The sequence below is a fragment of the Athene cunicularia genome (assembly GCF_003259725.1).
Source record: "Athene cunicularia isolate RWA chromosome 8 unlocalized genomic scaffold, athCun1 chr8_part1, whole genome shotgun sequence".
In the NCBI taxonomy this organism is placed as follows: domain Eukaryota; kingdom Metazoa; phylum Chordata; class Aves; order Strigiformes; family Strigidae; genus Athene; species Athene cunicularia.
In genome coordinates, this window is record NW_020799109.1 from 26,926,601 (window position 1) to 26,942,260 (window position 15,660).

Sequence of the window (15,660 nt, forward strand, 5' to 3'; positions counted from 1 at the left end):
CCCTCCGCCAGCCGTGCGCCCCCACGGCCCGGCCCGGGGGCTGGTGGCGGCCGCGGGTCGTGCCCCGGGGTGTTCCCCGGGTTTTATGGCGGCACTGGAGCGGGGCGGTTGGAGCCCGGTGTCTCCCCGGGCTTCAGCCGCTCGCCCCTGCGTTGGCGGCTGAGCGGCAGAGTTATCAGCATCTCACTAAACCGTCGGTGTCAAAGCTAGAGATTTAAAAGCCACGTTTAAAGAAGAAAGTTTATGGTGAAAGTCTGTGGTGCCGTGTCGAGGTAAAGCTGTGTTGTCACTTGATGAAGGTAACCCCCGCGCGAGGCGGTTCTGGGGTGAGGGAACTTCAGGGCTGCGTGAAAGAAGCGGTGTGGAGAAGCGTGGGGACGTTACATCTGCATCCACCCACATTGTGCTTCATCAGCTTGCCTATAAGATGGTTTCTTGTTTTCTTAGCTGTTGTAGGATTTTCTTCTAAAACTTTTGCTTGCAACCTTATGCATTAATCCCCATGTTTTTTAGTGTCTGTACATACTGCTTTTTCTGCCCCAGGGCATTTGCCTCATGGATTCTCCACTCTGTGTTCTTCCTCTGCCTTCTTTCTGCTCACTAGCTCCTAACCCACCTCCAGCACAACCCCTGGGTTATCCAACAGAAATCTCAGGTACTAAGAGCATTCCTCCAGGCATTGTAGAGCCAGGCACCGGAGAAAATGCAGGAACTGGTTGATTTTACAAGGGCAAGGTGTTGCCCATCAGCAGGACAGCATTGGTGTGGAGGCTCCTGCTGAACAGCTCAGGGTGTGGTTTTTGGTCATTCTTCCTATCAGCGTGCTCTGATGAGCTTTTTCTTTATCCTACCCTATAAATATTAATATCTATGCAGTCTGCAGATTTTGAGCAAGTTGAGAATGTAAGGAAAGGAACATTTGCAGGATAGTTTTTAGCAAGAAACGTTCACTGTATATTTGTATAAGTTGAGTATGTGATATTTATATTTTTCATGCAAGTGCTCATAAAAATGTCACATTTGAGTAGGGAACTGAGACATGCATCAGCAGAAAAAACGGAGAAAAAAACTTGATCATTGTTTTCAAGATCAAGTAAATAATGCATATGAAGTGATTTTAGTATTTTTTTCCTTTTCTGTTGGAAAAGGAAACTGGTGTTCCTGGCTTTAGGAAATGATGATGTCAGTTTATTCAAGCATAGGGAGACATAATACATACTGTTCATCAGATGTTGAGCAAATCAGTCCTTGTGTCTTTCCTGCCGGTAGACTGTCACTCTTGCTGCTTAAGTTTATAAAGCACTTTGAGATGTGATGATGGAAGGGCATTAGGTAAATCTTTCAGTGCAGGTGAGGGGGAGGATGGCAACAACTTCCTAAAACTTGTGCTTTCTATGAGCTGATTCAATGACTGGATTTAGCACTTTCACTTTACAAATTACTGATAACGGTACAATAATTAGGGATTCTGTTAAAGTGAAATGACAGGTCTAAGCTTTAAAAGAAGTAGTCTTGTGTATTCTAGTTGAGAATTGTCCTCTTAAGGGCTTTTATCTCTGCATGCCTTAGGCAACTGAAGTATGGTTGTGTTGTTTTCTTTTGTTTTCCAGATCCATAAGAATGTGTGTTGGGTTGATCCTGGCTGGATGCCAGGTGCCCACCAAAGCCACTCTCTTGCTCCCTTAACTGGACAGGAGGGAGAGAATATAATGAAAGGCTCATGGGTGGAGATAAGAACAGAAAGATCACTCACTGTCAAAACAGACTCAACTTGGGAAAATTAATTTATTGACAATCAAATTGGAGTAGGGTAATGAGAAAGAAAAGCAAATCTTAAAACATCTTCCCCTCATCCCTCCCTTCTTCCCGGGCTCAACTTTGCTCCTGCCTTCTCTACCTCTTCCACCACAGCAGCTCAGGGGATGGGGGTTGTGGTCAGTTCATCACCCACTGTCTCTGCTGCTCCTTCCTCCTCAGGGGGAGGACTCCTCACACTCTTCCCCTGCCCCAGTGTGGGGTTTCTCCCACAGGAGACAGTCCTCCACAAAATTCCCTGGCATGAGTCCTTCCTATGGGCTGCAGTTCTTCACAGACTGTTCCATCATGGATCCCTTCAACAGGGTTCAGTCCTTCAGGAACAGACTGCTCCAGCACGGGTCCCCCATGGGGTCACATGTCCTGACAAGCACCTGCTCCAGCATGGGCTTCTCTTTTTTCAGCAGGGCCACAGGTCTTGCCAGGAGTCTGCCCCAGTGTGGGCTTCCCACAGGGTCACAGCCTCCTTCAGGCACCCACCTGCTCTGGCGTGGGCTCCTCCACAGGCTGCAGGTGGAGATCTGCTCCCCTGTTACCTCCATGGGTGCAGGGCACAGCTGCCTCTCCAGGGTCTGCACCATGGGCTGCAGTGGAACCTCCGCTCTGGCACCTGGAGCACCTCCTCCGCCTCCTCCTCCTTCTTCACTGACCTTGGTGTCTGCAGAGCTGTTTCGCTCACATATTCTCACTCTCAGGCTGCAATCGCTTTCCCTCGTATTGTTTTTTTTCCATTTTCTTAAATCTGTTATCCCAGAGGCACTACCACTGTCACTGATGGACTTGGCTTTGGCCTCTTGGAGGCAGCTGTCATTGGCTCTGTCAGGCATGGGGAAAGCTTCTAGCAGCTTCTCACAGAAGCCACCCCTTGTAGCCCCCCTACTACCAAAACCTTGCAACACAAACCCAAAAGAAAATGTGAATATAATGGCTGATGGTTTCAATGTATATTGTCTTTCTGTATTGTTTCTTTGTCTGAACTGTCATTTCAGGAAAATGATCTCTATAACTTTCATTTTGATTTGGATTTGATGTCTTGGGACTCAGACCTTTGGAATATTACAGGCCATGCTTATACAGGTAATTAACCTTCTGTATTTTGTGGGGTGGGGGTGGAATAGTCACACCTCAAGAGTGAGCTTTTACGACTTAAGGATAGTGCTAACTTATGTGAAACTATTTGATTCCGTACAGCATTTAGCTCTGTGATGAGCTGTCATGCTGTGTTTCTGTAGGATGGGTACAGCTGGTGAGGACTGCCCTGCAAGCTAAGCTGTTCAGTATCTTTAATCTTGCTATGTTTTCTGATGTGCCTTGCTTCAGGAATTAAATAGGTGGTGTAGGGCAACATGTTCTTTACTGATCTCCTATTGCTAAAAACTTGTACAGTAAAATTTCTTTATCTGCCTCTTGTAGATGCAAGCTTGAAGACAGAACCTTTATCACCAGCCACTTCAAATTGTTCAGTCCCTTCTCCATCATCTGTGGACTCTCCAGTGCAGAATGTGCCTGTATGCAGAAACCTCCATGTAACACAGATAGCAGCAGTCACTTAGAACCAGCTGTGGCAAAAAAAAAAAAAAAAAAAAAGCCCAGTGATTTACTTGTCTGATCAACTTCATGGCATAAAAGGAAACAGCTAATTTTTCCAACCTTTACAAAAACAACTTCATTTCAGTGGTGTTTTATTTCTTCTGCTGTAACCCATTCTAAAAAGACATGGTTCAATTCTGTTTCCTCATTTCTGTTTATTAGCCTGTTGCCAAACAGAATGCCTTCTAAAGGCTTCTGAGTCTAGCAGTTATTGACCTCTGCCTCCCATCACTCTGCTGACAGGGAGAAGTACTTGTTTGGTTTTCAGCGGTACTTAGCATTTACCAGAATAAAACTGCAGAACAAAACCTACCTCCTGTTTTCTGCAGCAGCGATACAGATGTGATGAAAGGCAGCTATGCTCTAAACTGCTAGGATACACTTTTATGTGTTTCTGTATCATTAATCTCATGTACTTGCTGTCTGCAGGATGATGTGGACTTCAGCTGTAGCTCCCAGATGTCTCCCATCTCTCTCTACAGCAAGAGTTGCAGAAGTCCTGCATCCCCTGCGGGAGATGGAGGCAAGAAGCCTACTGTCAGCATCACTTCTCGGTCTGGTATGAGATCAAGTTACTTTGATTCTGTAGATAGTATGTGTATTGTCTTGCATACGAGTGTTTAACTGATAGACACTAGTATATCCTGTCATTTCTGACTTGAATTTGTGATCTTTTAACAAATATTATAGATGGGTTAAAAAAAATACCAGAAGCCTTGTTATTACTGTTTGAATTCTTTATTTTATATTTTCTGGTCCAACTCTGACTTTTTTCTTTCCTAGCAAATAATTCTTCTGCGAGGACCCTGAAGAGATGTAGTCAGACAGCGTCCAGGCCTTTGATCCAACCGAAGCCCCTTTTGCCTGCTGTACCTGAAGCTCAGGCTAATATTGGCATCCCAGCTAAAACCATCATTATTCAGACTCTTCCCACGCTTGTGCCACTGCCAAAGCATCAGCCAGTTGTTAACATCCAGCCAGCACCTCCTAAAGGTAGGTGGATTGTCCTGACTGAGCCAGGTCTTGGGGGTAAACACTATGTCTGTTTGGGACGGTTGCTAGAATGAAGTTAGATTTGGTGGGTGAAATGAGGGGTAGGAGGAGAAAGAGAGGTCCTACATGCTTTACTGAAAAAGCTTTAGGCTGAGCAGATGGCCTTAATCCTCTCTCATATAGTCCTATGAGAAAGAGCACTCACCTGGGAATTATGTGGAATGGAAGACTGTATAGCAAAAGAGACTATGCTGAGCACTGTCAGCTGTGGAGGTAAAACTTCTGGTTTGGAAGGATCTCTCTGGGGCCCCTTTGCTCTGCTCTACTTGTGATGGCAAGTGGTGCATAAGGTGATTACAGTGTTATTCTATTGTAACCAGAGGCAGAATTAGTTAGAATGGCTTGAATGAAGCTTGAAAGCTTAGGAGGAGTGATAAAAGCTTTATTTTACCCACATGAAACTGACACAGAGTTTATGGGAACATGAGCTTACGGCTTTTTATCTGACTAAAGAGCATTAAATAGGATGTGAAATCTGCTAAAAGTTGAGAGCCATGTCATATGTTAGAAAAGTTGCTTACAGCTCCGAGGTAGTTAACAAGAGGCAAGTTATTTCCTGTGCACTGATAATTCTTCATTCCTCCATTTTCCCTGTAACATTTCTGAAATAACTTGAGCCTTCATTTCTGAATCCAAAGCATTATTTTACTCTTCAGCTAAGGGAGTAGGGTCATGCATTGCTGAGATTATCAGATGCAGTTGCTTGTTTTCACCAGCTGATGGCTCCAGAGGATTGCAGTTGTCTACACAGGCACTGAGATGTGGAAGGAAACGGAGACAGATACTTAAGGGCACGTATGTAGAAATTATTACAATAGTGAAAAATTTGTCTTCGTTACTAATTACTCTTCCATTAGGAGTTAAGCCAAAGATGGAGATGCTGACATTTGTTACAACATGCCTAAGATTCTTAGACCGCTTAAAATGCAGGTCAGCACAGTCAGTGTGACCTAATTCTTATTCCTTCTGATGTTCCAGCTGATAAAATGCCATCTGGAGTAAGGAATGCTGGGGATATGGATTTTTTGGCTATAAGTATAGTACTCTGAAGATCAGCTGCTTCTTTTCCCTGGAGAAAAGTCAGGAGAGTAGTTTCTGTAAGGCATTATAGAGGAAATACTTCTGAGAAAGTATTTGCATGCCATGTATTTACTTTAACTGATGGTGTGCTTAAAAATCCTGTTGTGCCACTACCATAACAAAAACCATAAGGATCTTTTTCATTAATCAAAATTCCCTGGACGTGACAAGTTGGAGCTACCATTTTGAAATATGCCATTATCTTCAGAGAAGCATGAGGAATGATATTTTTACAGTCCTTTTCATAAAAGCTTATGGAAGAAAGCATGATCTTGGAGGGTCATGTACTTTATGCACTAAAAAATTGTTGAAATAATCTCAACATCTGAGGTTCTTAAATAGGGTAGTACTAATTTATGATGTCTTCGAGATTATCTGTACAAAACAGGAGATCTAATCCTACACCTCATTCATAAAAGATCTTAGTGCTAGGTAAATTACTTAATTTTTCGCCTTCCAGAGGTTGGGTAAATGCTGTAATACATTGTCATGCATTTTGGTTGGAATGCTCAGATGGAACGTGCTGTTTCTGAAAGCTGGCAAGTTCATCCTGTTACAAAGGGTTAGAGAGACATTCATGTGTTTTCAGACAACAGAATATTACTCAAGTACCTGCTTGAGTAAAATGTAGTTCTTGGACTGAAATTTCTTGGAAGTGATTGTTTTTAATTCCATTTCAAACTCTGTCAAAATTACCTCATTTTTTCTGCTTGCTCTTCTTTAAGTTCTGTTAGGCTTGTGCATAAAATTTCTTACATAAGACACTTAAAAAAATTTGCTCATGTGTTAGTGTTAATTGAGGCTTTAACTTATATTTTGAAAGTGTAACTTGCATTGTTCTTTCTTGTTCATCTACCTTCTCTATGCTGTTTCTGAGTTGTTTTGAATAGTATGAGTCACTTCTGTGTAGTAAATTTCCCATTGAATACAGCAATAAAGTAGGGATGACAAAAGGGAGGAGGATTAGGTAAGCTGGTTAAATTCTTGAAAAAATTGCTCAAAGTGCATCAAGTGTTAGCAATACTGAAATGAGTAATGTTTCTAACAAGTATTGACTTTTGGGAGAGAGCTTGATTCATTGGATCCCTTTAATATGTGTGGTTTTGTTTTGCAGGATGGATTAAGAGCCCTGCAAACTTTTCAGCTTTTCTTTTTTTTCTCCCCCATTCCTATCCTGTGGAATATACTAATGCTGTAGGATTGGTCCTGAGATAAATTGTGCAGAGCATGAGAGAAAGCAAATCTTTCTACCTCCTGTATTGGAGGTCATGTACAAACCAATTTCATGTCATATGCCGAGTACTCCTGTTTGTTCTTGTGTTCTAGGTCAATCGGTGGTGCTCCCCCAGCCCACTGTGGTACAGCTCCAGGCTTCTGGGGTGCTTCCTGCCTCCCAGCCAGTCATTGCTGTCACTGGAGGGACCATGCCATTTCACAATCATAGGGTGAATACGTTGCCTCCAACTGCTGGAAATGGCTCAACGAACAGCAAAATACCAGTGACTAAGCCCTTGCTTCAAAGTACCACACCAGCAATTGGGACAGATGTAAGTTCTGACTGTGATATAGCTAATAGCCAAAGCTTGGAAACGGTTTTCAGTTACCTCCATGTGGGATATAATGGGAGAACTGGGTCACTTTAGAGCCTCAGGAAGACAGAGCTGTAGTTGGGCTTGTCTAATAGGATTTCTAACAGTAAACAGGGAATTCAGCAGCTTGTCAAAAAATGAGGAGGAATAGCTTCTTATCTGCTTGCCTGCCTGGAGTTGCTGACCAGGTATGCAAGCATTGTGGCAGAAGACAGTGCTGATGCTTTTTTTTTTTCTTTGCTTGTCTTCTCAACTGCAAGCTCTTAATGGCTGGAGCTCTCTTACATGCAGGAAGATCTGATATATCTGATTTTTGATTAGTGCTAAACCATTTTTCTAATCCGTATAATAAAAAACAGTCTTTTGGAAGTAGATGAATTGGAAGTGTCAGCAGTAGGCCTGATTCATTTTCCATCTCCCTTATCTCTCCAGATTTTACTCTTGATTTTTAGAAACTTCAAATATTGAGTTTCATATGATCTTAATCACTTCAGGCTTCCTTTTGGTCATATACTATATGAGTAGAAAAGGGGTAAGCTCTCAAAAGTCACTGTGCAGATAAATAAGTTTTTCCACAGTAGCTCACAGTAAACAGTAGGTGTGAACAGAAATAGCTTTTCAGATGTGTGAAGTTTTTTTCCCTTTCAGCTTTGACATATTAACTAGCTAGCAAGGTGGGTGTTAACTTGATTTAGTTCCTAGTAGTTTGGAGCTGCTTTTGGTTGCATTTTGTTTTCCAAAGGAAGGTGGTGTTGTGGAAAGTACTGAAGTTTCTTGTTTGTGGCTTTTAAACTCTCAGGGTGTCATTCTCCAGTGTGGTATTCCAAGCACAGTTGTCATGAGCTGAGGGTCCTATCACATCTCTCAGTGTGAGGGAGAAAACACTAGTGTCCATTCACATGAAATTTTGCAGTATAGTCACCTGCTTATTAGCAGCACAGGACACTGTTTCTTAAAGGCATGTGCCTTCTGGCTGCTTTGGAGGGATGTCATCGTATGGTTTCCTAGTGGCTGAGAATTGCCACTTGTGCTTGATGTCAAATTTTCCTCTCTATTCATGTTTGTGTGGGGGCTGCATTTTTCAATGAAAAATTGTTTGCTACAAATAATTCAGCAGCCCAGACTGCAAGGGAAACCTAATCTTGAATTTGAAGAAGCTAACAAAGGTCTGTCAGCAGACAGACCAGTTAAGAGTGCTGCATTTTTAAACAATAATTGCCTGCCGTGCACGGCTGAACTGACCTGACAGCAGTCATTAGTTTTGTGACTCCCCTGTAATCAGGACTAGTGTGGCACCATGCCATTATCTGAATACAAGGTTTAATTGACAAAACCCCCTTCATATACACATCTGTGACAGTAGTCAAATGAGTAGCTAGAGTAACGAATAGCTGTTTTGAATGATGGTTGTGTGGATATTTCCACCTGAAGATGGTTTAGACAGGCAGTTTTTAGACTCGGTATCAACCTAAATGCTATACGTATTACCTGTGTTTATTGAAACATGAAAAAACAGTTGCAACTGCTCTTTGGCACATACTGTGTAATAGCACTTTGGAAAAGAACAAGTGTTTCAGGATACAGCTGGCGCCAGCAGGGTTAAAACATCTTGCGGCTGCCATAGATGCCACATGTGGCTCTCAGAGCTGCACAGAAGTAGCTGTCATTTGAGCTCTGTCACACGTGGTTTTGTTTGCTAATCTAAGCAGATGCTGCAGGATAAAAAGAAACACTGCAGGACTTTCTTTCCGGCTTAGGAGGGATAAACTGTTAGTTTTAACTCTGAGCCTTTCCAATGGATTAGACTGAGATTGGCTGATAGCAAGCTGTATGCGTGAGGCCCTACGATGTGCTTGTCCTCGTGGCACACTTTAACACAGCTGCCAGCCTCAGGGAAGTGCTAGGCCTTCCAGTGTGGTCACTGTTCACCAGGAAATTGGTGAAGAACTTTCTGCTAGGAAACTGGACAAAAGAAACGCTATCTAAGCAAGCCACTCTTCTGGTTGAAGGAAAGGGAGTCTTGATTAAAAAAGCAGATTGCCTTTTCTGTTGCAATTAAATGATATGAGGACATAAATGGTAGGTGTGTGAGGGACTGCAACTTAGTTGTGTCCTTACAGGGCCTTTCTCTCATGTTTCCACTCTGTAGTGAAGAAGGGTTTAATTTTGCCTTCCAGTTCTGTTGATAAAAAAAATATTGAAAATTTAGAAAAAAATTAGATTACACAAAATAACTTCAACATATGTATGGATTTTTATTAAAGAATCCCATTTTCTGTGCTGTACATTGGATAATTTTTATATGAAATAAACTAATTAGTCAAGTTGTTCTGTTGAGTTAGAGGCAAAAAAAGCCAGTCATAATAACAGAGAAGACACTTGCATGGCTTTTGTATTTCTGCATTTAAGATGCATCTTCGAAGACAGCAGCTTTGATAAGCTGAGGTAAGAAGCCAGCCAATGTAAAGTGGAAATGGTTTGTTCTTTCAGCTCTTTGTTAACTTTCCCAGTGTGTGTACCAAAAACTGTGGAGGGTGAGAGACATTGTTACTGCCTTGTGCTTGCATTGGAATGGAGGTTAAATTTTCCTCAGAACCCAGTTTTCTTTGCAAGACTAAATTGAGGTAGCAGTGTTTATTTGTAAAGTGCATGACTCTTTACAAAGACTCTGAAGAGAGAGGCTGATCTGAATCTAGTTAGTACTGTTTGAAGCAAGGCTTTGCAATGAACCTTTCACTACTCCATATTTACAATATCTTTTGTGAGTGTGTTAGCAGTGGTGTAAAAGCTGCATCACTGATTAATGTTTGATTTTAATAACAATGTTTTCCATTTATGATCTGTGTGTCCTGAGAACCAGAAGTTACTATGAGTGGTAAATTAATATAATACAATCTACAAAGAGGGAGGCTTCAAAAGAAGTTAGCAGGGGTGCTTGATATGTTTTATCTTTGTTCAGCACTTGTGCAAAGCTACATTGCTTAAGCAGTCTGACATTATAAATTAGTTACCCTCTCTCTTCTGATTATCAAAATGCTTAAGTAAGGGGCATGTTTATCTTGATGCCAGGCTAGCTATAGTACTATACTGCTTCCAGGTTCCAGCATTGTTACACTACTTCACACACACAACTCTTCCAATTTCCTGCATCAGATGTAGGTAGGATCAGGTGTGTAGCTGTGGCTTATTCTCCAAGAAAAGCCAGACAAGTGCTAGAGGGTTGACCAAGAACCTTAAAGTGTTGTGGGGATTCCCAGTTGAAACAATAACTTAAAGACACAAATAGTTGGGGTTTATTTAAGCAATCTTAAGAAATGAGTGGAAGTGAAACTGGTGTGACATAGACCGAAATGCAGTTCCTGCACAGAGTACCTTGAGTCAGACTGGGGAGAGCTGCTGTTCCAGGCAGTGTTTGGAGAACACTGAGTAAAGGAGAGCAATCTAGATAAATACCATCTAAAACTACTACTAGCTGGTAGTGTTTGAAGCAGCAATAGATGTACCTTAGGATGTACTCTTAGTGTACAAGCACTGCACTGATGCTTTAACTCCCATGTGTTCTCCAGGCAAGCAGATAGATTTGCTAGAGGTTCCACACACTTACTCAAAAGCTGTCCAGTAGTGAGTAACCCTGAGCAGGTCTGCAAACAAGAATTGATGTAAATAATACGGTCTTCTCTGTTTGACTTAATGATGCAGAACCTCGTCTTAAAAAAAGAGGAATGTAACTACTGGTTTGGAATATTGCACAACCCAAGCCAAAACTGCTGCATGAACTCATGTCTTATTATTTTATCTCTGGACAGATGAAGTGATCCTGGCCCTAAATTGGTGTGTTCTATACACTGCCGTCCTTGGCTAGCCTGAATCTTTTTTTTTTCCCCCAAGTTTTTATGTCTGCAGAAGTTTTCTTATGTTAAGTGTTGTAGTACTTAAAAAATTCAAGACAAAGCTTAACATTAATGAAAATATGGTAAAATCTTTTCCTTCTCCACTCTGCTAAAGAGGGAACCTGGAGTAAGTACAAACAGCTTCACTTTCACAGACTTTTGTTGGTGGCAGCAGAGTAGACGTATAGTAAATGATCTTTACAGAAAGCAATTAGATCAACATGGAGACAACCCCAAATGTTAATGCACTGTAACGTGTTTTCTTAGTCTTTGTCACCAGACTGCAGTATCATGAAGAATGACTTCTTCAAACAGCCTGTAGCCAGTTTTCCTTGCAAACACCAAAGCCCTCAAGCAACATACTGTCTGTGTGAGAGTATATACAGGGAGAGTCAGAAAGCTATGGTAAATGTTCTTTAAGCAGCCAGACTGAAGCACACTGAGTCTGTTAATGTTACTATTCTGTGGCTTGTTTGTTTTTTCCTAGACTGATTCTTCTAGAATAGTTACCTTTTCTCTTCACCTTTCATGCTCTAATAGATGCAGGTTACTCCAGTGCATGTGTTGGTAGCTACTGGAGGATAGTAAAGTCTGTAACATAAAGACATTCGGTTCTTTTTCAATGTAAACATCATTAAGGCACATCCTGTTGTAGCTTTGTAATGTGATAGAAGTCTTCTGTTTTTAATAAAAACAGAGTTGCTGTTGCTAATTTGTGAGGGAAAGGAAATCAACAGAGTAGTGTTTAAATTTAGGATTTCAAGTAGTTTTGTATAGCTCTGCAGTATTGATCTTCATTATCCTTGTCAGCAGCATGAGGCTTTCAGTCTAGGTCGTCCCACTCAGTGCAAACCACAAAATAAGTGGTAAAAGATGATAAACTGTTGCTGCTTGGGGAGAAAAATTGGAGTCATCAAGACTGTTGGAGGATGGGGAGGGGTAACTTTGAACTGTCCTGGTCTGGTCTTGCAGACTGAATGCCTGGTAGTGGTTGGAGTGAATTATGTGCCCTCCTGGAGTATATTTGCTGGTTTAGTTTCATCCAGAAGGAATCCAGTTTATGTGCTCTATCAGAAACTGTTCTGTGATGCAAACCACAGCATATTAAGTGGGACAGTCAGGAAATGTGCATCAAAGCCACACACCTGATCTGAATTAAAATGCTAGTATAGATGCATCCAGACACTGCATTTAAGCTGCCATGTAAGTGCTTGATATGTGTAGAATGTGCAATCTGAGGTCAGCAACAGCATTCAACGTCTAAAAAGCTATATAGTATAGCTGGAAAAGGTACAGAAACAGGTGTAATCAGTGTGGAAATGGCTTCCATGCAGGACAGACTGAAAAACCATAGTACTTTCCAGTTAAGAAAAGAGATGACTGATTATAGCCTATAAAAGGGTGCATGGTAAAGTGAAAGATATTCTTGCTACCTTCCAGACCTTCAGGTGTGTATTTTCTGTCTGTGTGATTTGACTGATCGAATCAAACTTCTGCTCAAGTATACATTTTGTGTCCTCTACACATAGCAGGGTGAGAATGCAGGAGAAAACAGTATGGGACTGTTTTTCCCATATCCATGAGCTCCAACTCTTGGAGGTGTACCGTGATTCCTAGTTACCTCTGTGCTGAACGTTTCAGCTCATTTGAAGCAGAGTGCAGGAAGCGATCTGTGCAGATTTTTGACAAAGTAGAGGATCAGAAACTACTGCATGAAATAGAGGCACTTTTAACTTGTGGATCATTAACAGGACTCTCATTTGTCTGTCCAGGTCAATGTCTTGAGACGGCAGCAGCGCATTATCAAAAACCGGGAGTCAGCCTTTCAGTCACGGAAGAAAAAGAAAGAATACATGTTGGGACTGGAGGCAAGGCTGGAGGCAGCCTTATTGGAGAATGAGAAACTCAAGAAAGAAAACAGCACACTGAAGAGGCAGTTGGATGAAGTAGTATTAGAGGTAAGAGACTGTGATGAAGGTCTGACTTTATATAGACAGTTGCTCAGGTGGAAGACACTTGAACAGAATCATGGAAATGTTGACTGGCAGACCTTTGGGGATTTCTAGCCAAGCCTCCCACTCCAAGCAGACCTTCACCAACTCTAGGTCAGTTGTCACATTACCTAGTTGATTTTTAAGTCTTTATTTTGCGGTGCTTCTGAAGATTTTACTGAGAAGATAGACTGGATAGAAGCTGAATATGATGTACCACAAAAGAGTTTTATTTTTAAGTAGTTCTGGCATGTATTCATACATAAGTAGGCAAATAAATCCAAAAAGCAAGCATAATTTGGTGTATTTAGCTTCTAACACACCTTTGCATGTCTGTGCCCCTTTTTTATTGCATGTCTTCTCTGTTTTTTTCTGTCTAGAACCAGAAGCTCAAAGTATCATCCCCAAAGAGAAGGACCCTGTGTGTGATGGTGATACTGGCATTCATAATGTTGAATTATGGTCCCCTGAGGTAAGCTGCCTGGAAATTTCTCTTTATGTAGCAAGTTTGCTTTCCTGCGATTTTTATTTGAATCATTAATACAGGCACTATTGTGTTTTAAGGCCTTGAGATTGAAACCTGACTTCTGTCCTTTACTCTCCTCCTGCGTAGGGGAAGACTCAAGTGTATAATGGTTAATCTGTTGGAATCTTTCTGGCAACAAGAGCTAGATCTTGTACTTCTAATTTCTCTTGGTTTGGCATTTTGTTAATCAGTGCAGTGTACAGCAGTTTGTCTGCTCCATTTATACCTGAAGAGACGAAAGAGCTGTGTTTAGAATCCTTTTAGAAAAAAAATCACACGCTTTGAGAGCTCATCTGCTTGTTTCTACCTGTGCTAATCTCAATAGCTCTGAGTTTAAGCTGCTTCTAGAACCCAGTGAAGGAAATCCCACTCTTTGTTCTGGTGTTTTGCAATCCTGACCATTAGATGTGTCTAGCAGCAATCTTCCTCATTACAGTGTAAGCCCTGTATTACTTGTCTTCTAGTTCTGGTGAAGATAGTGTTCCCTCTCTTTAATTAGTTGAAGTGGTAATCAAAAACCTCTTTTGTTCTAACTGTATCAGTGGGACATAGGAACCAGAGAGCAGGAAGGAAATGCTGCATTATTTCCCAGACGCTTTATGAAGAAATCTGTGGAAGAAAGGAGAATAAAAAGGGATATTTCTTGCACATATCTGTCTTATTTTGCCTGGCTTTGGAACATAAAGACTTTTTGTACGAAGCTGTTTGCTTTTTCGTAAGGGGAGGATATTTCAGTAGATCCCGTCAGCAGCATCTCCAAAACCCCATACAAACTAAAGGAATAGGGTGGGGTAAATCTGGAGAAAGACTTTGTTTCTGACTAGATAAACTTTTACAGTGTTGGCATTTGTACTTCTAATAATTTCAGAAAATTAGCTAAAGCTGAAATGACTTTCAATGTATTTGCACTTACTGCAAATACTGTTTATCCCAGGCAGTGGAATACAGCTGATAATTTTACTTTGATATGGATGGTTTTAAGGTAGACTGTTTCTTAGTGCACTTAGGGTTTGTACTGGGATTTTTGACTATCAGGCAGAAAAATCAGCTTCCAGACATTAAGCAATTGATTTGTACATCCCATCTGCATTTACAAACGTTACCGCTTACTTGAGACACACTTGGTGGGAACTAATAGAACCAGTTACCATTCTGAAGCTGGGAGAAATTTTAGTTGCCTCCACATTACAGTGAGGAGTTGAAATGCATGAAGCTCTTGTTAGTTCTGAGAGTCTTGGAAACATACAGAAAATGGGTGGGAAGTCTTTTTTGCCACAGTGCTCTAAAGTTCCTAAGTTCTAATCCTAAGGAATGAGTAAGGTGTTGAACTTAATGTCAAGAAACTGCTGTCAAAGTAGATTGAAAGGTGAGTTTGTGTTCATATCTTTGCAGCAATCAGTAACTATAGAAATGTGACAAAGTTAATTCCTTGATCTGTTTAATAAGATAAAGCAAAAAGAAATTATTGGGTGTCTGGCCAAGCATGCCAGTGTAATCGTTGTGCCTGAACTAGGTGGTTTGCATCAGTACTGGATTTGGGCAGCGAAGAGAAATGTAATTGCAAGTTTGCAGGGAATTGCTCTTTCTGCTTTTTTTTTTTTTTTTCTTCTTAGAAGAATAAATGCTTGCACTGCAATTAAAATACTAGACTGTATCAAGGTGGTGTGAATGTTGATTGTGCAATACCCTTTGGAAGTCCTAGAATGTGGTATATATAAACCATTACTTAAGATTTCATTGCTCCCATACACATTTTCTTCCTTTTATAGAGGTGTCACTGGTAGCTCTACGAACATGATAGTCATGATTGCTGTTCTGCCTAGACTGTAACAACAGAAGTTTCCAATACATGTGATGGTTTTCAGTCCCTGCAACTCCTTACAGAAATAAGTAATTTTTTGTTATAATACCCATGCTAGCTTATAGTTCAGCAAAAGTACATTTTCCCTGAGTTAGCTAACTGCAATACCTAATTTCTATGGAGTGGTCAACTGGAGATAAGTATGATTTGAAACTTTGTGACGGTTTTGCCATTTCTTCTGAGTAGGAGATAATTTCACTTGCACACCTGTATGGAGGTTTGATGGCATTCGGGCACAGGATATTTTGATTCAAACATTAGTGGT

General features: G+C 41.1%; 1 protein-coding gene across 2 annotated transcripts in view; it reads left to right on the forward strand.

Annotated features, from left to right (window-relative positions):
* Nucleotides 1-2,565: 2,565 nt before the first annotated feature.
* ATF6 (activating transcription factor 6) overlaps nucleotides 2,566-15,660 on the forward strand; it is a 79,380-nt gene continuing 66,285 nt past the window's right edge. The window contains exons 1-7 of one of the 2 annotated variants that reach the window (XM_026854291.1): nucleotides 2,566-2,892; nucleotides 3,229-3,323; nucleotides 3,835-3,964; nucleotides 4,189-4,398; nucleotides 6,865-7,085; nucleotides 12,790-12,975; nucleotides 13,389-13,480. In XM_026854291.1, the coding sequence (XP_026710092.1) occupies nucleotides 2,844-2,892; nucleotides 3,229-3,323; nucleotides 3,835-3,964; nucleotides 4,189-4,398; nucleotides 6,865-7,085; nucleotides 12,790-12,975; nucleotides 13,389-13,480 (983 nt within the window). In that variant the 5' untranslated portion in view covers nucleotides 2,566-2,843. The remainder of the gene's footprint in view (nucleotides 2,893-3,228; nucleotides 3,324-3,834; nucleotides 3,965-4,188; nucleotides 4,399-6,864; nucleotides 7,086-12,789; nucleotides 12,976-13,388; nucleotides 13,481-15,660) is intronic. The other variant, XM_026854290.1, reaches the window with a different exon arrangement.